Source organism: Diadema antillarum, unplaced genomic scaffold (assembly GCF_040938485.1).
Source record: "Diadema antillarum isolate AM-2024a unplaced genomic scaffold, OU_Dant_1.0 seq00001187_RagTag, whole genome shotgun sequence".
Lineage (NCBI taxonomy): Eukaryota > Metazoa > Echinodermata > Echinoidea > Diadematoida > Diadematidae > Diadema > Diadema antillarum.
The window spans coordinates 742,005-767,202 of NW_027271986.1; the positions used below are offsets into that span (position 1 = coordinate 742,005).

The 25,198-nt window shown below is 37.8% G+C and overlaps 2 protein-coding genes across 4 annotated transcripts in view; both read right to left on the reverse strand.

Moving 5' to 3' along the window:
• Positions 1 to 25,198, reverse strand: part of LOC139744548 (kynurenine/alpha-aminoadipate aminotransferase, mitochondrial-like) — a 122,373-nt gene that overhangs the window by 63,790 nt on the left and 33,385 nt on the right. The window lies entirely within an intron of this gene.
• On the reverse strand, positions 22,030 to 24,818 carry LOC139744539 (uncharacterized). Its single transcript, XM_071654971.1, has 3 exons — positions 24,686 to 24,818; positions 22,813 to 22,869; positions 22,030 to 22,441 (listed from the first exon to the last, which is right to left on the reverse strand). The coding sequence occupies exons 1-3, from the start codon at positions 24,761 to 24,763 to the stop codon at positions 22,178 to 22,180; spliced, it is 399 nt and encodes a 132-aa protein (XP_071511072.1). The 5' UTR covers positions 24,764 to 24,818; the 3' UTR covers positions 22,030 to 22,177.

Consider the following 25,198-nt stretch of genomic DNA (forward strand, 5'->3'; position numbering starts at 1 on the left):
ATATGGGGAAGGGGGATTTCGGGTGAACAAAATAATGTATAATTCTCTATGCCTGATCATTGACAGTAATAATGACAGAGAATTAAATTCTCGGCGCAATGACTGAAATCACAAAAACGAAACGCACTAGCCTATCCGCTTTCATTACGGTTGTGACTCTGTATATTAGGCGCCTGCATGGAAAGGATAGACCCGCACTGACATCAAAGGACATACAGTAGACTCCCGTTATAACCAAGTCCTTGAGATTGGCAGTTTTCTTTCGTTATATCGAAATTTTATTATAACCGAACAAATAAACAATCAAAATACATGGTGAGGATACTTCTGCGGCCCTTATTTTTACTTCGCTGTAACCGGAATTTGTTATAATTGTGTTCGTTATAACGGGAGTGCACTGCAGTACACCGATTCTGCGAAGCTTGAACTGCTGAGCAATTCTTTTACTCACTGAGCACGTGAATTGGAGATGGCTTCCTCGACGAGGCGACATCAGTTAAAAATTTCTTGTACTCCATCGGTGATCAGTAGTTATCGTTCAGATGTATATCGATAATGTATAGGTTTTTATCGGCGTTTGCGATGTATACGAAACGCTGTCCTCTCTATAGCACAAATTGAGAGAGAATATTTTTTTACTTATCATTGCTAAGCACAAACGGCCGATGCAACGAGTAAACGCCTTACGTGTCAGGGCCGGCGCAGTGTTTTCAAAAGTGTGGGGGCCCACTTCCGGGTTTCATGAGTAACAAGTAAAAAAAAAAAAAAAAAAAAAAAAAAAGGTCCTCAGCTTCAGGGTTTCTTCAGCTGACAAGCAAAGGTGCGCCGCCCCTGCATGTACCAACTTTACGAACCAATGCAGCCTTTTCCGCGGACTTTGCAACTCTCTCCTGACGTCACGCAGCTGACGGGACCAAACTACACACCAGTGTTTGTTCTCTTTGAATTCTGCCCGAGAATGAATTAGCAGACAACAGACCAATTTTTTAATGGTAGTAATTGAATAATCGAAGAATGGTTCAAAGAGACAAAGGTGTTGGTGAATAGAGTTGATGGTGGGAAAAGATCACCACACGTTAATAGGTTCTTCGTGTATGATTTATCGACATGCATCAGTGTGGATGTTTGTATTGCAAGACAAATTGCAAGGTAATTACAGAACTGTGTGTAATGAAAGCAGTTCGTATGTAGCGCCCAAAGTGGAATCTCAAGTGTAAGAATCTACTCAATGGTGTGCTGTAAGGTTTAATTTGCCTTTTGGAGTAGAATCCATGGTATGGAGGTAACAATGTTGAGTGTACAATATAGTGCTTAGCGAATACAGAAATGCAGGTTGTAGATTTGTTGTAAGGTGTTACATTAAGTATATTCTGCATAATTTACCTAGCTCAAAGTGAGATTATGAGTGTCTACAGTACAATCAGAGCGTAGATGCACGGGATGTTTGACAGAAGAATAAGTACAGGTGGTTTGACTTGTACATACAGCTGTATGTAAGTTCTGTTTCCATATCCGTATATGATTTGTGACTGCAAGTGTATGAAGCCAAGTCACTGAGAGTTAAAGGGTGTTAACACAATACATGTTCTCTTTGTACAAAATTACATGTTTGTGCAGAAGTACAAATTAGACAGGATATGCACAATACAGCTAAGTAAAGTTCAAGAGTGCCAAATAAAGTGATCAGATTAAGCTGCATGTGTACAGAGTAAATGAGCACAATGAGTCAGTGTATTATATATTATACAAAGCTGTTCTTTCAGTAAGACAGAAAGAATCTGTATTTTTGGCATACAAGTGTAGTAGCAAACTCCTACATACATCTAGCATACATCTAGCATACAAGTGTAGTAGCAAACTCCAAGCATTCAATGAGCATGTTCAATTGATACTCCCGGTGTAATGGAAACATGATTTATTGGTCGCTTTCAGTATGTGACAGTGATATAAATCCAGGTGTTGTGTATAATACAATATACTATGAAGGTAACAAGAGACAGTGACAACAAGAGAAGTGTTTGAGTCTATATGCATGTCAGGCAATGCAAAGATTTAATCATATACAAACGTATAGTGTACAAGACATGCATGAAATGTGATTCACATGTCCAAGTTATTGCATGTGTATTAGCAACAAGGCGCTAATATTTGTTGTTTACGGTTTTGATCTATTCACAGATCGAATAAACACGCTTCACGGCTTAACTATCTCAATCCACGGCTGGACTAAACTCGGGTTCCATTCTTCGACAATTCAGTAATGATACCTGCTGAACCAACCATACCTGCTGAACCAACCGAGTGAGATTTTCCCGGACAAAAGCGCAGCAGTATAGGTTCCCTTCTTTCCACCTACAAGACAGTCTTTTATAAAAGGTTTGCCATTTTCCCGTTGCACTCAGACTTCAAACATGAGGAACAATGACCCAACATTGCTTGGATGAAGTCATGCACAAAACATGTCTGCGTCTAAAGCTAAAAAGGCACTAAGCCCAGAGCAGCTCCTGATTTTTCCATTATGATTTACAAAATATTGTAACGGGAAGACTTTTATTATGGCTTCAAGCAGACATTTTTATTCGTTACATCATATTCAACTTCACCTTCTTCTGCACATGTACTTCTCCATCTGACAAGCAGAAAGCCATTCCGAGACTTGCCCGACATAGCAATACCTAATCCCTACAAAGCAAGATTTGAAAGAAATTCAGCGTTAGTGGGACCTAAAGGGGAAAACGTTTCATCTATCAGTTTAAAAGCATCGGTTAATCGACCCACTGTCTGACAATACGCATGTGAAAGCATATCGTACAATCCAAGCTCTGTAGGTAGGGATCAGTCCTTCATAACATATACGTTCTTGCGATCTTCACTAATTGGTCACGCAATCCTTAACGCATCCTCAGCTTCTTATAGGAGATCTCCGGATGATTTTCAGACTTTTACATTGAACAACTATAATCACTTATATTGAGTACAGAGTTTCAGAATTTATAATTGGGATGAAGAAAACGAATTTATGTTTCAAAAATTTATAAACAAATCGCAGTGAACAAGGATGATGGTATGGCAGCCTCACCACAAGAATACATGAGTTGGGGCTCAAGGAAGCAGAACAAAAGCAGGCATGCATAGATTATACACAGGTGAACTCGCAAGCAAGCGGTATTGTAATGGGATTACTCTGCTACATTTTATCCTTTGGATAGACGTTTATCTTCCGTTGATTTCTTTCAGACTGGCAGAAAAGTTTGTGCTACATTTCTGAAATATGTGAGCCTCCTCTTTGTCATCAACATTGTTCAGTGTAATTTGTTGAAGGTTTTTCAAAGTATTGGATCTCTGCTCACGGATCACAATAAATTGTAAAAATTCACATGGCGCTGTCAATTATACTGCATGATGCAAAATTATCAAAATTGCCTGGAATTCCCCTTTAAAGGGATGGTCCTGTTCCTGTTTATGTGGCGTATCAGAATTCTATTTGCTAGTATTTGCAGAATACTTGATGAAATTGTGTTGAGGAAGGATAATATCAACATCCACGATGGTTCGTTTCACATTACAGGGTAAAATAGATGAGAAAATTACGAATTTAGTACATAGTAATTTGCTGCAAGAAGGCAAAATCTTTCCAACATCTATCAGGATGACCGTTACATACAGAGCGCCACCTGCCGTTTCCATTGCAATACGATACTGTCTCTGCGTTTTGCGAGCCAAACTCCAGCCACCTTCCACGCCTTCCATTTCACCAAGCGACAGGCCCTCCTGACCCCTTGACCGAAACACATCTATTTTTAGGCTTTCCTATTACTCTGCGAGCTCCCCAAGGACTCTCGGCAGAATCTTTCTCCCCTTCTCCCAACTCTCGCCGTACAGGCCTACACACACCAGAGAAACACACACAATACCCAATGCCCAGCCACTTGCTTCATTTGGTGTACAGTGGAACACACACCGGTATCGTAACCCCATTGAACGTGTTGGGTCGCCGATACCAGTATCCCTGCCTACCTGGTTATGGAAATAATCCGAATGTCTAGTAATGTACAGCTCCATCCATTGAATACTATGTATCCAAGGTTGTGCCATTGGGTACTAAACTTTGTGAGTCCGAAGAAAGTACTGTAATTGAATGATTATGGCACCGACTGTAGATATTTCACGTATGTCTGTATTTGAGAACCACCGGCATCAACGATTTTATCATCTCGAACATGAAAGTTTGAAGACTAGACACACGTGTACTAGCTACTACACACACACAGAAAAAAGATCCTAGATGGATTTCGATTGAAGTTTTGATGTTCAAACCGCCAGCTCAGAGATATGTTAGTGACTGTCTTGACACAGGCTTGATCAGCGCATGTGAGGCACTTTTGAATAATCGCGACTAGCCACCCTCACAATTCCCAAAAGTAGGAAAAAAACTCGATCGGTAACTTCCGATTTTTGTGTGTGTGTGTGTCAACAGACATTTCAGAAAGTATCCAAACAGACGACGCCAATATTTGAAACGCTACACCTATTGCAGGCTGCAGCTTCACACACATGAAACGAAAGAAGTTTGCATCAAGATTTCAACCTCCAAATGAGCCAAAATACATTGGTATAGACACTACATTTTTATAGAAATTAATTGTGAAGTTACAGCACCCCCCCCCCCCCAAAAAAAAAAATGCTGGGGTGAAATTCAGGCAATCTCGTCCGGTCATTTATTATCATTTTTTAATCAAAATTTACCGCATACAGTCACTTCCCGTTACAACTGCCGAAAAAAAAGCTAACGAGCAGAGATTTGTTTACGTGAATGACCCATTTACGGGCAGGTATCACGGAGTACTTCGTTGGTATCACAACGTTTTGTACGTGAAGTATTTATAGAATATGATAGAGACAATACTTTGTTTCTTATCATCAAACGATGATTATAGATTTAGTGTTAATTTACTGTTACGGAACTATTGTGGCAAAGTCTGTATTGTCAATCGCGTCATGAATAATATGACTTACCTGCTTGACAAATGGTTCATTCTGCTTTATTCTGCTTAGCGCGTGTAAACAAAATAAGTAAACACGTACCGAACGCGATGTGATGAATCATTTGAATCAAAAATATTTTAATCAGAATTATTTTAAGTAAGACCCCCTGGCAGTGACTTAATTACATATTTATGTTGTATATACTTCATGGAAACTTCTAGTTAGAATGCTATATATACTTGTACTATCAATTGTCGGGTTTTTGTCACCGATGGGATCGTATGTTTTGTTCAGTATAATTATAGTGGTCGAGATTTCACTGATTTCACTGTGCATAGCATACAAACTGACTTGCCCATGCCATGGATCGAGCTACAATAGAGCTCCACCGGCGATATTGACAGAATGGAGTTATAATGCTTATTATGGTTCACAATAGGCGTTTTCACATTAGCCCGATAAAAATGCAAGCTCGAGATATTTTTTTAATTTCCCAAGTCAGAAAATAGCGCGCTATTTCGAAACATCGGGCTGATGTGAAAGCGCCTATTGAGTCTTACTGAGCGTTATATTGTTATAAACAATGTATACGTTGGAGGCGATGTGATAGAACCATACACAAGTTTCAGTACGGAGGAATCAACAATGTTTTAATCAAATAATTTTTAGTAAGACCCCCTGAAAGACATTTTATTTAGGTTTATTAATTATTCTTTATGGAAATGTCGTGTTACAATTTCAAATCAATGATAGCTTTTGTTTATCAATCGTATAATTCGAGGCCGAGATTTTTGTTTACGTGAATGACCCATATTACGGGCAGGTATCGTACGTAGTACCCTCACAACGTATACGTGAAGTATTTATAGAATATGATAAAGACAACACTTGGTTTCCTATCATCAAACGATGATTATAGATTTTGTGTTAATTTACTGTTACGGAACTATTGTGGCAAAGTCCAAAATCTTCGAGTGATCCCTGCGGTCACTCCAAAATGAGTGAAAATGAACATGTTCACTCGAAATTCACTCCAATTTCACTCTAAATTCACTCTTTTTTGTATTCACTCCTTCGAGAGTGAATATTTTCACTCGATCTTTTTTTAGAGAGTTATGTTTGATAATAATGTGAGTTATGCGACATGCATTTGTAATGGTCAATTGAAAATCAACGACACTGCAATTACCGGTAGGCCTGTAGGACTTGAGTTTCTGAAATTCAAAGTTTTTTCTTAATCATGTCTTTTCAAAGATGGAAATAAAGAAATTAATACATTGAATTGAATTAGAGAAGGAAAATATATACCATTTATTGGCTGGTTCCTTGATTTGGACTGCCGAATCGGTATGTTTAGCAACCAAGGGTCATCTCTATAGGTATGTTACTCTCTTAATTTCTAGGACTTAAATTTTAAATCTTTCTTACGACTTAAAATATTTTAAGTCTTTAAGACTTATTTTAGGTGGCTTCGATTAAAAGTTGAGTGTCGAAGCTGTTCGCAATCTAAATCTAACAAGGACTTAAACTTTCAGCCAATCAGATGACTTGTAAATGACGTCATGCGCTATCTTGAACCGCCTAAAACCGGAATTGGCGCTGGCCGTCACTTTGCTTCATGCGATGCTAGATAGCGTAGTCATACACACACATTCAGTGCACAATATGTACATTGTACAATATGTACTATAGTACTTGTACCTACCATCGACCATTTGCAAACAAACGCTATTGACTCGAACAGTTGAGATGGTCTTGAAGGCAGAAGTCATGCAGGCCGGAGTTTTTTGAGGGCATGATCTGACGGAAGCTTGACCAAGTTGCTTAAAGGTGAGCATATTACTGTATGAATGCTTAAGAATGTGTTTGATAACTCTGGGACTCAGTAACCAAAGATAAAAGATGTTAAGATGTGCACTAACCGCCCTACATTTTTGGCGAGTTTGAGCCTTGCCACTGTATTATACAGCGCTGTCCATCCCTGAAGCGCCAGTGCTAACGTTAGCTGTTCATGGCTAATGTGTCTATCCAAACATTGTAACAAGTTACATGTAGGCTAACGTTATACTAGTATTGTGGGGGCTCTATTTCGGTGAAACTGCAAGTACAAGTATAATAATACAGGGACTCTTATAAAGCGCCCATTCTACCTAATGACTTACGATGTTGGTGTCTTGACTGAAAGGTAAAGCTATGGCCCAGTACGGGCATAACAGGCTACTGTAGCGTAGGCCTAACTGTCGTCTAACACTGAGTAACAGTAACAAGTTAGTGTCAGTTCACCCCTTCCTACACTCTTGTAAGGTTTAATTTATCAATTTCTACGTAGAAAGGCACAGTTCTAGGCCTTATCATGCCCCACTATGCTGTGATAAAATGTAGGGCATATGCTGTTAGATGGGTTTTATTTTTAACGTTGTGTTTAGGCCACCAATAGTACGTAGACCCTATGGGCGCTACAATTGAACTGCGACCAGCCCAAACACGAAGCCCCCTGTGTGATGAGCGCCCCAGGGTTTAGGGCGCCAATGTTGCACTGCCAGTGCAGTGGCGTCAAGCTCTGAACTGTAAAAACTTCTATCGCATGGGCCATATTGGCTGACATCACCAATTTCCATTGACTCCCATATTAAAGTAGGGGGTCTACAATTAATAAACAGTTTCTGTTCCATTGCATGACTAGGTCTACTGAGTCTGATGTCACAATTAACAATTACCTTTGGCGTGTGCACTCAACACTCTTACTATCAAGCGTGCATCATGTCACTCATTTTACTGGAATAATCAACTTCAATGCTACTTGCACTCGGCTGCGTACATGTGTATGTAATGCACTTGTCAATGTAATGACTCACCCCACTACCCCCGGACATGGGTGCGTCATTTCCTCGTTTGGTCCGTCAAATTTGTGACCCAGGTGTTCGTCATTTTACCAGCTTTGTCCGTCAAATTTTTGACCGAGGGGTGCGTCAAAATCCCATCATTGTCGGTCAAAATTTTGACCGAGGGGTGCGTCATGGTACGTCACTTGGCTATGGAAAATAACACGCATTTTTGCACGCTGGATACACGTACCGCGAGTGAAATTACAGTGAGCGCTTTCCCGCGGCAAGTGAAAATCAAGGTCGGGAAGCGTTTTGGAATAAGAGGAAAAAATGCTTGCCAGAATCTGGCAAGCAAAGAATTTAAAAGCCACCCTTTCTCCTTACATTTTCCCTCCAACAAACCCATGAAATCATGCATACTCAATCTCAAACCAGGGACTGTTCAGCGATGTAACAACTTAGTTCAATCTTTTCTGTCGAAACGGCAGCAGAAGAACTGCTTGCCGCATGCCATTTTCTGCTCGCGGGATAGCCCGACCAGCTGGCCAGACGCGCGCGCGACGCTGTTAGCTGTGCGAATCTCTACGTACATTATATTAGTACCGCGACTAGGCTGTAGTTACGCAGTACTCGAGCGGGAATATGAATGCCGTGGCGCGGTGTGTACCTACCTGCGCTGCATCAGTATGCATCCACCGCACTAGCAATGGCCGCGCACACACAGCGCATTCTGCACACATGTTATTGTCATGTATGGATTGCATGCACAGAATACATACTACTGCACTGCAAGGAATATCGGAGCAGCAGCGTGATGTACGGTGAATGACAATACGGTGCTTAGGGGAGAGCGGGGTGAGTTGGGACGCGGGTCAAGTGGGACACGTTCTCTGAATCAAAAACTGTTCAACAAATCAGCGATTGGCTTATATCTACAATAAGCCCCTAGCAACCATACATCACACTAAGAAAGCCATGCAGTTCGGCAAATTCTAAGTATGTATAAATTGCTATTGAAAATTTTCCCCAAAATATAATGTTTTTTTAAAATCAAGTTAATTAACCTGTTGTCTTTGTGTTCATGATTTCAAGGGCACAATTGAAGCTGGTGGTGAGCCTTATTAATATGCAACTAATATAACTTGTTTTTGACAAATGCCTGCATGGTTACTGAGCAGTCGTACATATTTATGTATATGTCATGTGAGGGACAGTTGGGACAACGTGTCCCATTTGTCCCTCATAATAGCATTACATGTACAGTGTAAAGCAGTTCAGATTTTCAAACATGTTGTTCAAACTTGTTTTGTTGAAGTAAAGATCATTTTAAAGCATGTTTGACTGTTTTCATTACCAATGTTTCATTATGCCTTCCAACTTTGACATTTCTATAGACCATCTAGGATGTCACACTTTACCCCCACAGTCCCATTTCTCCCTTGCCGTTGTCCCACTTCACCCACGGGTGGGTCAACTTCTCCCCCAAAATAAGTTTTTTTCTTTTCATTAACTGCAGAAAATTGAGAACAGTGCTACCCCCAGCTTATAGCTCTTTATGTAACCTACCATATGAACCTTCATGCAAGCCCAACAGGAAATGTAATAATCTCTTCTATAAAAAGATATAAGAAGAAAATCGGCGAACTTGAAATAATGTCCCACTTCTCCCCGCTCTCCCCTACATGGTAAGGGAAACTTGCCGAAACTTTTACAAATTATGTGTACGAACCAACAGCAAATGAAATTGCTTGAATAAAACGTATGCAAAAATCGTTTCAGTATTTCCGGGGGTGCGTCAAATGTACCGAGGATGTCCGTCAAAAAAGTGACCGAGGTGTGCGTCACTTTCAACGTGTTGTCCGTCAAAAAAGTGACTGTGGTGTTCGTCACTTGCAGCGTTATGTCCGTCAAAAAAGTGACTGTGGTGTCCGTCAAAAACCCCGTGTGGTCAGTCAAAAAATGACCATGACGCACCCATGTCCGGGGGTAGTGGGGTGCGTCATTACATTGACAAGTGCATAATGTGAATGTGCTACTGATTTGCATTCCATGAAAATACTTCTATTATTATTACTACCACTCAGTAGTAGGCCTGGACACCTAGGCCTTATGGTTGCCATTTCTGCACTGAATTCAAGACTCTTTCTTGAACTAGTAGCTGTTCTAAGTCTGTTTATTAGTGTTATTGTTGAAGGCGTTGTATGAAACAAATAATGTATGGGATTAACTCGTGCAATGGAACAAGATTTCGCACCTGGATAAAGGTATTCTACTCCAGTCTTTCTCTTTGTAGCATAATCAATGTGGTGATCTGTGTTTGAGTAGAAGGATCTAGACTTAAAAATTCTACAGATCTACACTTCTGGCTGAGATGTATGCATTAAGCATCACATACACCAGTGAGAGAATGTAGTGAAGTTTTACAATATATGAGGCCTTTTTTTAATTTTTTACTTTTAATATTTTTTAAGATAAAGGGAATGCAAATTACCTGTTATTTGTATAATTTGTACTCCAAGGAGTTCTCTGTCAGGACTATCCCTTCTTGGTGTTTAGATATGCAAGACATCCCTGGTATTTCTAAAAATTGATTTTAACGATAACATCTGAAACAAAAATCAGAGATATCGGTCTCATTTTTTCCTCCAGCATGAAATACAACCCTCGAGACCAATAAGAAATAATTAATTACATAAAAATCTAGAAATGTGGCTATGGCGACCGTTTATACCCCCGAAGCATATTTGTTTTCTTCCTTTTTTTTTGTCAAGCATTTCTGTTTTTCATTTTCCACTTCCTTATCACTGATATTTCACAGTTTTTGTGTTTATTTTCAGATCAATGCGGACTTTGCCCAGTTGTACCGAGAAAAGTGCAGGAGATGGTGAACAGATGGGGGCCATTTTACGTCAATAGAATCTTGCACTTGCCAAGCGAAACCACCCTTAGTTGCAAGACATCGTAAGAAGATGTGAAGACATGGATGGAGACAGTAAGTCCTTCCGCCAATCCTCATAGATCTTGTGGCATTGATTATAATTACTGGAACAATTTCTGTCCAAAGTGTAAGAGTAAAACTTACTCATTTGTTTATGCTTCATTGCTATTACACTTTTCAGGAAAGTGAATGTGTACGAGTTTGCTCTTCATAGACTGATATTGATAATAAGTCGAAAACTGAATGTTAGGGATTGTCAGAGCTGATACAATACATCATATCTAATATGTTAAAGAGAATGGGTGAAATACGTAAAGTTGAAAAAAAAAATTGTATTGTGTTCCATTCTATAGGAATTTTGTGGAATGTCACTACTTGCAGTGATGCTTCACAGACCCAACATCCCCATGTAGAAGAAAGGGAGAGGACCTCTCATGCTCCCGAGGGATGCCCAGCAGTACCTGGTGCAGAATGACTATGTGCCTGTAAGTACAGTATATGCTTAATGTTTATAGACTTGAAATCAGTTTATGATCAAATCATTGAGCTTCCAATTTTGAGAATTATCAATACATATGCATGTTTCATTGGGCTTTTAAGTACCAGCTCATGTTTAGAGAAGAATATTTGAGCTTCGTATCTTACAAAGCAAGACTCGTGTAGAATCTGCATGTACTCAGTAACAGGTGGAATTTAAAAATCTGAATTTCTCATGTTGTCGTGAGAAATGCAAAGTTTTCTTCTCTGATATATCAGTGTTTTTGAAGCGATTCTTCTCAAACAAACTTTAGAACATTCAGCAATGAGTATTGTGTAGGGGTATCTACCGTGTTTTGACAGTTTTCTTTTAAATTCATTAAATTACGGATTAAAAATGCATGCTGACTTCTATTGATTTGTAATAATATGTACATCAAATATCTTATGAGTCTGGAACATGTAAATATCAAGTAGGCCCCACCCCGATGATGGCAAAAAGTAATCTGATTTCTGGGAATTTTTTTCAAGGCTTTGAGGTTTACCAGATGAGACAAAATGTTTTAAAATAATATGTTCCGAAATATATCAGAAATATTTACTTGTACATCACAAACTAATAGTTATGTGATGAATATGTTATTAGTACATTGTATTTAAGATCAATATGTAAAATTATATTTTAATATTTTTCCCCTCCAGAGTGCCCTCTCACTGAGAACTTAACTTCCCTCTATGTGATGCAAAGTTTATTTGATAATAATTGTAGCCTTTGTCATTTGCTCAAACGATTCAAGTGAAATTTAGTTCGAAATATCAGTAGTGCTATACATGTTTAATCTCTTTTCAGGTAGGAACCAATGTTCATGGCATTGCTGATGCAGAGACTCCAACCCCAGCCCCAAGCATCTTCTGATCTGGAGATTCTCCCACCTGAAAGCCCTAGCAAACGGGAAACGCCAAGTTGATCCGCGCGAAACGTATACATCACGAGCGAGAAGCGCGAAGTTCAGTGATGCTAAAGATGCCACCTTCAGCCAGCCCTGCTTAGTCAGATAAGGGAGTGACTAGACGTACATCCAGTATTTTTTCATCCTGGACAAGACCATACTAAGTCCAGGCTGGAAATGACCGGAAGCAAGAATTTGACAGACTCTTTAAAGCCCACTGTGTCTTCATCGTCAAATATGCTTGGGTGCTTGAAGCATTCTTTGATTTTGTGGCGGCATATTCATGTACTGCTACAATCCCAAGTGAGGGCTTCGTTCTGGGCATTAGCCACGAACTTCAAGAACACGTCAGTGTATGATGCTAGTAAGATTTTCCGACATTGTGCCACAAACCCATACACACAAGAAGCATATCTGACTTGCCCTGATGTGCAGCAAAGTTTTCTTAATTTTCGGTGAATTCTTAAATCAAAGTAACACAGGTAAAATGCTGCAATGTTTCCTTTGAAGATACTATCATGCATAATGTTTGACTCATGGATATTGAGTTATGTTATGTGTGCCTCACTTTTCCATTTATATTGAGCTACAAATCCATGCACACAAGAAGCATGTCTGTCATGCCCTGGTTGTAGTAAAGTTTCCTTGTAATTTTTTTTTTGTGTGCATTTTTAAATGAAAATAACACAATAAGGAAAGTTAATGGCGCAATGTTTCCTTTAGAGGTGCTATCATGTATGTGTGTGCCTCACTTTTGCATTTGCATTGCTACGTGAACATTTAAACAATATTTCAAGTTTTTATACATGTCCAGTTTCAATTTATTTATTGTTCATCTTTGGCTTGTTTTCTGTATATGTCTGGTTGATGATGAAAAAAAAAAAGTAATGCCAGATCCGCATTGATTTAAATTGAAAGAAGAAAGTTTTAAGTTCCCCTGAACACTTTTGTAATTATTCAACGATTACCTAATTTTTATCACTCCCACAGTGTTGTTGAGCCATTGTCCATCACATTTATTGAGCGCTGATTTGTTGCTATTTTCATTATGACGTTGTGGCTAAACACTTTAATATGAAACTCTCTATTTATAAAGAAATAAACTTTGGTTTTCCAGCCAAAGTATGTGCTTGAACCCACGAGGAAGGATAGATTCAGCGCAGATGGGCACCTTAAACAAATTTAGAGCATTTGACTTGAAATTTGGCACACATGACCACTATGGTATATAGATATGGAAACAATGTGGTGAGCAATGCGTTGCCATGGTAACAGCTTTTTTTAAACCAAAAAACATACAAAAATATTGTGGATTCAGCTAACTTAGAATAGTCTTCGAGCATTTAGCTAGAAATTTGGCACAAAAGACCACTGTGGTATATAGATGTGTAAACATATTCTTTCGTAAGTGTCGATCTATGTGTTGCCATGGTAACGGCATATTTTGAATGAAAATCATACAAAAATATTGTGGATTCAGTTAACTCCCTCTTTGAGTAATTGGCTTGACATTTGGCACATGCAACAACTTTAGCATATAGATGTGCAAACTTAATCTTTCATCAATGGTGAACAATGCGTTGCCATGGTAACAGCATCTTTTCACTAAAATGCATACAAAGATATTGTGGATTCATGTAACAACCTCAGTCTTTGAGCATTTAGCTTGAAATTTGGCACACCTGACCACTATGGTACGTACATGTGCAAACTTAACCTTTCATCATTGTTGATCATTGTGTTGCCATGGTAACAACATAGTTTGAATGAAAATCATACAAAAATATTTTGGATTCAGGTAACTCCCTCAGTCTTTGAGCATTTGGCTTGAAATTTGGCACATGCAACCATTGTAGTTCAGAAATATGCAAACTTCATATTTCATCATTGTTAAACAATGTGTTGCCATGGTAACGGTGCATTTTCAATGAAAATCATACAAACATTTCGATTCTCCTGTCTCTGTTTAGAGCAGTTTGGCTTCAAATTTGGCACATGTTACCTCTACATTACCTAGATGTGCAAAAAATCTTTTGTCACAGTGGAAAATGTGTTGCCATGGTAACAGTATATTTTGCATGAAAATGATACACTAATGTGAATTCAACTAAACCCCTCACCCTTTTAGCATTTAGCTTGAAATTTGGCACATATGACGGCTATGATATAGGGCCTATAGTTGTGCAAACTTCATTTTTTTCTTAATGTCCAACATTGTGTTGCCATGGTTACACAATTTTTAGTACAAACCATAGAAATCGTCAGTTTATTTATCTTGCTCACTCAGTTTTTGAGCACTTGATTTGAGAGGTGGAACAGTGCATTGCCACGGTAATTTTTTTCTTTATTAAAAAGTAAGAAAAAATAATCCTGGTTGAGCTAATTCCCTCAATTGTGGGTGGGGGTATATTAATCACAATGAGTGATAATTCTAGTTAAAAATTCAGATTGCGTCACTTCAACATAGTGCTTTGTTACAAGATATGACATCAAAGTAATTAAGAAACTAGTGGTCCATCTCACTTGAACAGTCTCTTGAGATGGTTCCCTGTCATCAGTTGAGATGGATTCTTAAATATCAATAGATTAAGCAGGAATTTGTATATTCTTTTGTCAAACATTTTGTCTACCAAAATGCAGTATGGAAATGTACTTATGTAAATCCATTTCAGACAATCGATATTCAAGGAATTTTAGAAGTAAGTTTAGAATGTTAACTGTTATTTGAGCTTCTTAATGTTTTAAGGTGAATTTACTTCAGAGTTTACATAGATCTTGCTCCCTACTGTTGTATGTAATACAGTTTGGATTCAATTGTAAATTTTCCCTACGGAATAGTGGAAAAATTAGGGAAGTCTGGTAAGAAATAAGGAAATGTAACACGTTTTCAGAAAACATTTCTTGACTAGTCCGTATGAATATGCAAATACATGCAGGTGAAAAGTGTAAAAATATTTTGAAGGAATGACATCATCAATTCCCTCATTTGGACGTTCATAAAGACTGGACAAGTTCTGTTTTCTGGAAATGTGTGAAATTGAAAAGAGGCATATCTTCCTTATTTCGTAGCTGATTTTCATAGTCTTTCCACCATTCTTTGTAGGGAAATTTCTTCTCTTTTCGAATTTGATTACACTAATTTTGGCCTTTACTTCCCTCTTGATTAAATTTATACTATGCATCATTCCAAAAAATCAAATAATTCTTCAAATTGCATGCATGGGACGTACAAAGCGTGTAAATCTAAACGTCAAATTAATGGAGGCTGTATTGTTTATTACACAGCATCATTTCTAAAATTTAAGTTATTAGAATTCATATATAATCTTATATTTGTTCATAGTTTCCATCTTACGACTTAACGATGCTCACCAGGGAAAGAAATACATAAAATGAAAGTGAATCGAGTCGTATGGAGTCATCTTGCAAAATTTAAAAAAAAAGTGAAAAAAAGTAATCTATTTGGCAATGAAGGTTCCAGTCGTCTAGTAACTTGTTTACAGAACACAGTGAAAGAAGCATCAGTAACATGAATGTGAAGATGTGACCATCTGAGACTATTGCAAAATATGCTCTGTTTTCATCATGTCGTATTTCATTTTTTCTGGAGCCTACATGTGTATGACAATCATCTGTATATTTTGTAACTTATCGATGTTTGTGAAAAATGCATCAGTTTGATTTTGTTAAAATAAATAGACCTTTACATGTGAAGAAAGTGCATCAATTGGCTGTCATTTTCAGTAGTCTGAGTTTAAATCCATGATGGATTTAATTGAAATAAATCCAAGGAAGGCTTAAAATAAGTCTTTCGTCGTTTAAATCCAAGCTGGATTTATTCTAAAAACAAGTCTAAGAAAGATTTAAATGTAATCTAATAAGACTTAAAAAATAAATCCTATAGACTTGAAATTTAAGTCGAACATAGACTTGAATTTTTAAATCCTAGCTAAGACTTACTTTTAAGTCCTAAGGTTTTGTCTGTATTTACAGTCCGCTAGGACTTAAAGCAATAAATCCTTAGGACTTAAAAATAAATCCTAGAAATTAAGAGAGTAATATTTCAATCTCACTGCTGCTTCTGAACTGTATGAAATTCATGTCCGAAATCATGCGACAAAATAGTAATAATACACGTTTGCATGAATGAAATCACCTTTTTTTTTTAATAGGTGTGTCTGATACACATACAGTCACTTCCCCGTTACAACTGCCGAAAAAATAAATAAGAGCGGGGATTTGTTTACGTGAATGATCCATTTTTTTACGGGCAGGTATCGTAAGTATATAGTATCACAACGTTTTATACGTGAAGTATTCATGGAATATAATAAAGACAACACTTGGTTTCTTATCATCAAACGATGATTATAGATTTTGTGTTAATTTACCGTTACGGAACTATTGTGGCAAAGTCTGTATTGTCAATCACGTCATGAATAATATGACTTACCTGCTTGACAAATGGTTCATTCTGCTTTATTCTGCTTAGCGCGTGTAAACAAAATAAGTAAACACGTACCGAACGCGATGTGATGAATCATTGAATCAAAAATATTTTACTCAGAATTGTTTTTGGTAAGACCCCCTGGCAGTGACTTGATTACATATTTATGTTGTATTATACTTCATGGAAACTTCTAGTGATATAGAATGCTATATCAATTGTCAGGTTTTTGTCAGCGATGGGATCGTATGTTTTGTTCAGTATAATTATAGTGGCCGAAATTTCACTGATTTCACTGTGCATAGCATGCAAACTGACTTGCCCATGTTTAGTGGATCGAGCTACAATAGAGTTCCGATGTATACCTATAATACAAGTAAATTCGACAGGATCATGCTGGAACATTCAACTTTCTAGCAGTTATCATGATGTACATCTCTCAAACACCCCACAGTGAAATTCGACTGCAAAACTCGAAATATATTGACAGAATAGAGTCATGGTTCATATTACACAAATCTTACTGAGCGTTTGTTATAAACAACGTATACATTGGAGGCGATGTGATGATCCATAAAAGTTTCGGTACGGAGAAATCAGCAATGTTTTAATCAAACAATTTTTAGTAAGGCACCCTGAAAGACATTTTATTTGATTCTATATTTAGGTTTACATTTTTCTATATGGAAATGTCGTGTTACAATTTCAAATCAATGACAGCTTTTTATGATACCTATATACTCACGTATGAAACAAGGTGTCTTGGCTCATCTGCAGGTTGAAATCTTGGCTGTACATGGAAGGGCGCTGTTCGTTATTCCGAAGGTTCTTTATTCCGAAGGTTCGTTATTCCGAAGGTTCCTTAATCCGAAACACACAAATTCCCTATACCTAGAGGTTGGTTAATCTGAAAATGAAAAAGGGTTCGTTAATCCGAACATTTTTGTAGCGTTATTCAGAAGGTTCGCTATTCCGAAGATTTTGTTAATCCGAAAATGAAATTCGGAATAACGAACCTTCGGAATAACGAAACTTCGGACTGAAGAGCCTCGGAATAACGAGCCTTCGGAATAACGAACCTTCGCAATAACGAGCTGTAACCGTATGGAAGACGATGCCGTCAAGCAAAAACTCTTGTCAATCTATCTCCACAAGCAAAATCTATAACATGCAGTGACCATCATATCACAAACTGTACAGTGTTTCAGTGTTCATAGATGTGTTTACATGTGTATTTGTTGTAAATTTTGAACACCGCTTGTATTCGCGTGTCTTTTCCAATTTGAGTAATTTCGAGACAGTTTTACGTATAGTGTGTGTGTGTGTGTGTGTGTGTGTGTGTGTGTGTGTGTGAGTGTGACGGAAGGAAAACTTGCAGTACAGACGTTGCAGTGAAGTTCAGTCTTGCCTTTATTCCCCAAGCTTTCGGCTGTTTCACCAGCCTTTTTCAAGGGCTTGATGAGACATAAACATAAAAGCAAAATAGCAACCAATTTGCATGCATTTGAACAGAAATAGAAATAGTAATAACAAGAGGCCAATATATATATATATATATATATATATATATATAGCAATAATAAAGTCACAACAGAGGAATGCAGGGAATGCATTGATAGCCAATCTTGATTTAATGAATAATCCGAATTTTCGAGGAACCTTCCTCTTCTTCAGGGATGACAGAGCGAATATTCACAATGATTATTAAGAGAAGAAGAGGAAGAGGAAGAAGAGGAAGAAGAGGAAGGTTCCTCGAAAATTCGGATTATTCATTAAATCAAGATTGACTATCAATGCATTCCCTGCATTCCTCTGTTGTGACTTTATTATTGCTATTTCTAGTACTGCCAATACGCGGAACAACTACAATATATATATATATATATATATATATATATATATATATATACAGAAATGTAATAAGAAAATTGGTCTGCTCGGCATCTTGATGATAATAAGTAAAAGAATTAGTAGAAGAAGAACGCCGTAAAAAAAAAATAAATCATAGATCTTGAAGATCTTAAAAACGGAGCATAGCTCTCAAATACTGAAAGGCAAGGTCACACTCTTGAACTGATGAAGAGTGTGACCTTGCCTTTCAGTATTTGAGAGCTATGCTCCGTTTTTAAGATCTTCAAGGTCTATGATTTATTTTTTTACGGCGTTTTTCTTCTACTAATTCTTTTACTTTATATATATATATATATATATATATATATATAATATATTTATATATATATAATATATATATATATATAATATATATATATAATATATATATATATATATATCTGTATATATAATAAATACTTGTATACATGTACCTACGCAAACCACACCACATAATTTTTTTTTCTAGTTTAGTTCAGTCTAGTTTTATTCACCATCATTCAAGTACAATGAAGTGCAATAAAAAGACACTAAAAAATAATTGAATTACAAAATAAATAAATTCGAACAAAACAAGAAGAGTTGATCTGGAAGGTGAACCCTTGTATATTTTCATATGCTTTATATTCCCTGGAAGAGCATTTCAGTTGTGGTTAATCAAGTTCCCTCGATTGTTTACAGTTAGTTTCTCGTCAGTGTATAAAGTAAGTGTATAAAGTAAGTATATCTTGCAAGTGCTCTGGATCGGCATCTCGCTTTAAAATTATCCCTCTTGAAGCTAACCGAGCTAACCAGTATCCACGATTACTGCACATTATGACCTCGGACAGAACCGGAGATGGTGATATCGGACCGTACTTACATACCAACATTTCAAGGGAAATGTAAGTACAATTACAAGACGAAGTGTCAATCACTTTTGAAAATGAATATTTCTGTGACTATTCTTATCAACTCGTATAACAGCTAATGAGGCCAATGTGGTTGCGTGAAGTAATTAATGCACTTAACTTTTTTTTTCATCAATCACAAACACGCAGTTCGTGGTATTAAAAAAAATCGAAGTTATATCTAAACAAAACAGCTAACTCCTGGAATTGGTATTGCCGCTTGAAATTGTTGCCTTTGTTGTTACCGTTTTTTATACCATTGTAATGATTATCATGAATACTGTACTATTATCATCATCACATATAATTTCATTCTCTATATAAGTTGTCATTACAAACCTCCTGAGAACCTCTGTTTTGATTGAGGAGAAAATATGTTTTGTCAAGATTATTTTGACGATGCTCATAACGCCAGAGTACGTGGAATCCGTTCCAGTTAGTGCTAATGCTATCGACAATAATTATCTGATATCATTTGGCTCCCAGCCATTAGCCTCTTCACGATTCGCGAGATATAGGCATATAGCACACATACAAAAACAAAAAACACCAATGACCAATGACCTGTAACAGGAACAACAACGATGGCGAGACATAATACTAATAATGTGAATATTATACAAAAATGAATTACACTGATAATACTGAGCAGTAAAATGTGAATTATCATTATCTTCGGTTCGACAGTGTTCTTCCCAGTCGTATTCAATATATCACCTATAATAATTCCACGTCAAGCATATCGCTGTGCTTGAAAGCGCAAATTTAAACTTCTCTCTGCCATTATTTTAAAGAGGTGCGAACATTGCCTGTTTGTTAATAGCAAAATATACATACTTACCGATGTAATAGATTATCTATAAGAAACTTACGGTCGAGCCACATATTTGCAAAGAAAATTCATCCAGGGATAATTCACAGGGATAATATGAGAAAAGGAAGAGAGAAAATATACCTTCGACATAAAAAAGGAAATGTCTGAAAATCAAGCTTATCCGAGGTACTAAAAAGGACAGATTACGAACATCTTGTGGGAATTTACCAGCAGGCCTGTACAGCGTATTGCACTACCAAAGAAATTAACCAGCATACATGTAAACATGTGTGTATACAATGTGTGAACTAATGATTGATCGTTGAGTCAATGTTTTTACTGTTTGAACGTCACTTACAGTGTAAATTAGGCCCTACGTCCATGTGACGGGGGATGGGCATTCAGGGTAATATCTTTGGAGTGACTGTTGCGTAATGTATACCGAGTATAATATTATTATTTTGTATCGTAATTTGTTGTTTTGTTGAATATGATAAGGGCAATCATAAACAAACATACAGCCTAAATAAACATGAAAATAAGTGAAAACGCGCTGGCATTCATTACCCATCTATACACGCCTATAGGGGGATTCACACGTATAAAAATTACTGGGTAACAAAACGAGAAATTTGTAACCCGCTAGTAAACTGAGTTCTTTGCACGAGTGGACAAAAACCCAACAAAGCGCGGTCAGCAGCGCAATGCTAAACCCAAGAAATCTTGCTGTCATTAGCGCGCTAATCTTTGTCCCGCAGATACGTGTGAACGGTCGACCACAAAAACTCGAATCTTTCATATCCCATCATTCATAGCGCACGCCACAACGGCGTGCACTCGACAATGTATGTGAGGTTCAAGAACAACCCTTGTAGTTTTATCGATTTATCGATAGGCAATTAGCGAGTTACTAGTATTTCTGTAAGGGAGAAAGGCTGCAAAAATAAAAACAGACAAATAAAGAAACAGACAAAAAGCCCAACAAACTCTAGTTTCCGAGCGCATAGTATACTCTACTAACCAATTAATTTGGAGAGTGTCGATTAACGGTTTCAACAAAAACAAAGAAAACAAATAAAACAAAACAAAATAAAAACTCGAGTTTCGGGGAGCTTGGTAACCCGCTATATGGTACGTACAAACGCGGCTACTAAAGTAACACTCGTGGACCTTATACGTACAATTTCCTTCATAATACCCTATCAGTACAATGATACAACATGCGCTTGTTCACCCGGATCGTTCGCATTCATGATCATGCATGTCTTGATATTGTGTGTACTATCTTTCCAGTATGTAGAATATCTACGCGCCATTAGCCGGATCCACACGTATAACAACATAGCGGGATGACGACCCAGGATAACGATTGAACTCCAAATCTCGAGATGTTTCCCCCTCTTCACGCGTTTGCATGTACCGACAATATTTACGCAGCTGCCACACAGTAGTGTGATGTTGTCATTTACCCATTATTGTGATACTCGTTTGAATGATGGAATATAAAATCTGGAGATGAGTAAAGTATTTTCGGTCAGCCGTTTACGCGGTCACCGGGAGCAAATCAGCGCACTATTTCAGAAATCAAGTGCAAGATTTGTTGGGGGTACCGTCGCGATGCTGATCGCGAAAATTAGTGGGATTTTGTGTGCACATTTGCAAAAATCTCGAGATTACGATGGTCGTGTAAATCTCGAGATTTGTATCCCGCTTTTTGGCATGCGCGCGAACCCTAATAGTGACTCTTGTGTTTGTGGGGATATAGTTGTGTGCAAAACTTAGAACAATGTACAGTACACTGTATTAAAAAAAAAAATACGGCCTAATAGTACACCATGATATAGTCTACTGCCGATTCCACAGCAGAGTAGATTACCAAAGGAACTGTTCACACAGTTTGAACAACCACCGTGGATACTCGCTGTGATGCCATCAACGTCGTTCCCCAATGTTCAACTCTTTAGACAGGTGGGCAGTGGTAGCAGCGGGCCAGATGGAATGAGGGCTGGGCATGGTTTTCGCCAGGAACGTTCAGGCTGTGAAGGGGCTCAGCCGAACTTCGGAGAGGTGGAGGAAGAAACTTTTCAGGAGAAAGACAGATGGATAAAGCGACTTGTCTCTGGCGATACTTCGTGGCCGGGAATAGAAAATCGGCATGTCCGAACCTCTCCAATTTCTTTAGTGCTTTTGGTTTTGGTTTTGTTATTTTGTTGAACACATCTGCCTGTGTAATAAAGAACAAAACAGAAACATTTTCATATATAATTTTATCATTACCATGGTTCCATGAGTAGACATTTTCTTCAACTAATATACGATTCAATTGCACATCCCGTAGTTTATGTACCAGAGTAAAATGATATTCACACAATGCCTTCCATTCTGACTAATAAGAAATTCGCGGAATAAAAATAAGCGTCATGTAGGCCGATATAGGCCTTACGTGTTTTCACATCCTACAAAAAAAAAACAAAACACAAAACAAAATAAAACAAAAACACAAATACACATGCACACACACACACACACACACACACACACAATGCGAAAAAGAACAGGTCACGTTTGTTGATATATTTATTAGAATAACATTACCTTTGTTGACTGGCTTCCAATGCGCATTCCTGTCTTTTCTCGATTTGCTCCTGAGATCTATAAAAAAAAAAAAAATTGATACAGTGGAATTAGAGATTCATTTTTTTTTCACGCGTAAACGTATATTGAAAGAGTAACGTCGGGTCATACAACGTATCTCATTGACTACCATGATTCATCGCAATATCCCGCGTTCCCTGTTAATGGAATCAATTGAGTTTTCACAAGTTAATTCCGAGACAAACTTGAGTTTTATTTATTCATTTATTTTTGGTGTCCTGTTCGGATCGCTTACAAAAACGTTCAATTCGAATTTTAATGACCCGAAAAAAGAAATGTATCGTGGCCTACCAATGAAAGGAAACATTTTTTTCGACACAGTTCTCCGATGGAACCGTCAAAATATAAACTGTTTAGAAGTTTGGTGGTCTGATTTCATTTTCAGAGGTCCCGAGAAACCACTAAAGTGCCATTTGAGATGTAGAGTATCCATAGCCTACTGAACGTGTAAAAGGAAAAGACATTGGTTGCATTCATAACCGACAATCTATGAAAAATTATACACGCATTGTTCCCAGGATGAAGAAGGGATTCATCCGGGGAACATAATCATAGCATCCTAAAAAGTTTTAGAACCTGACATCAAGCTGTTCGCACTGACTGTGATAACAAATTATGAAATGGAAATGGAATTATGCAACCTGCAAATCATCTTATAGCTTGTCAAATTACAAAATCTATTTCATATTTCCATTTATTATAACTTTCATAATTATTCAGCACTTCAAAGAAAAGGGCACATCAAAGCAAACAGCAATTCATCATGATGGATCTATGTACAATATGTACGATCTACATAGATGGACAAAACTGACACAGTGAATGAACAACCTACAGTCTTCTACGGCATATACAAGTAGAGTCTCAGTCGACTTAATAATAACAAACAGTAATTGAAGAGCTTTGAAAACAAAAGCAAACAAATCAAATACAAATAAAAATACATATAAAAAAGTATATAGGATACTACGCAGAGAAAATTGAATGAAAATGATACGCAAACACACGCACATTATCATGATGCATCGGACCACTGAACCTCCGCCAAACGGCCAGCGTTAGTAAATGTTATGTTGCAGGTATTGTATACTTCATTTTTATGATTATGATATGACAGATTAATTACATTATAAGGATGAGCTATGTAATATGATGTAGAAACGGTTATTATAAATAGGGGCTACTCAAAGGTAGGGAAAAGAAAATGACACGACGAGGGTGTAATGCTGCCGCGCCATTGTGTTCCCCTGTTTCTGATACTACCTAGTAGTATACAGTGTAGATCATCCCCTTCCAAATCTCATGTAAACTATACTCGACAGAAATTATGATCACCCCTTCCCCCATTCTCTTTGGGCACATATTATTCACTTTTAGAATTAATAACGAATATTCCTTCATTTTTGACTAACGAATCTCCTTTTTGGAATAACGAGCCTTATTTCGTTTTCGGATCGATACACATAATCTTGAGAATACTATGGACGCTTCAGAATAAGGAAATTTATTTCATTTTCAGATCAACGAACACTCTGCACTAAGGGACCCTACTTCATTCTCGTTTGGCCGATTACCCCTTGCGAATTTCATTACTCAGAAATCTATTTTTCTGAACTTTTTACACGCATAAAACCTTGAAAATCAAGGTGAAAAAATAAAGTAATCAAGTCTTTTGTGGGTCATCCTACATACATCTTTTCTAGCAGGCACAGGATATTCTTCACGAGATAAACTTCAAGCTCTCACATCATGCACTTACGGATAAAGATGGGTCGGACTGACTAATTTCTACACTAAATGCCTGTATACTCACTTTTTCACTCAGGACATCGCGAGCTGGGGTCGGTAGATCCAGGTGTCGCGTCGGTTCATTTCTACGGGATGAAGGCATCTTGTCCAGTTTCAATAATCGCGATCCCTTCGTTGTCCCCTACGCCTCATTTCGAAAGATTCTATATTCTTTTGCGAGATTTCTGGGTCGGAGACGGATACTTCGTCTTGCAAAACCTAACTGTTTCAGTTGCTCTCGAGTCGGAATCCGTAGAGCTCTATACGCAGCATCACACCGAGGAAAAGAGACTACATTATGTATGTGCCCTCAAGTAAACAAACGGAACGACGCAACGGCTGATACCGCAGTGCGATCACAGAACTCCACGCACACACGACGTGCATACAGGTCTGCAAATGTGCCATGAACCCCCATGATTACGCAATATTCCCTCGCCGCGCCGTCTGTCTCCCAAATTCACGGAGGTGAAAAGGTCAACCTCCCAGACCAAGCCGTGCGGTACACATCGCTCGCGTGTGCGGAAGATAACGGTTG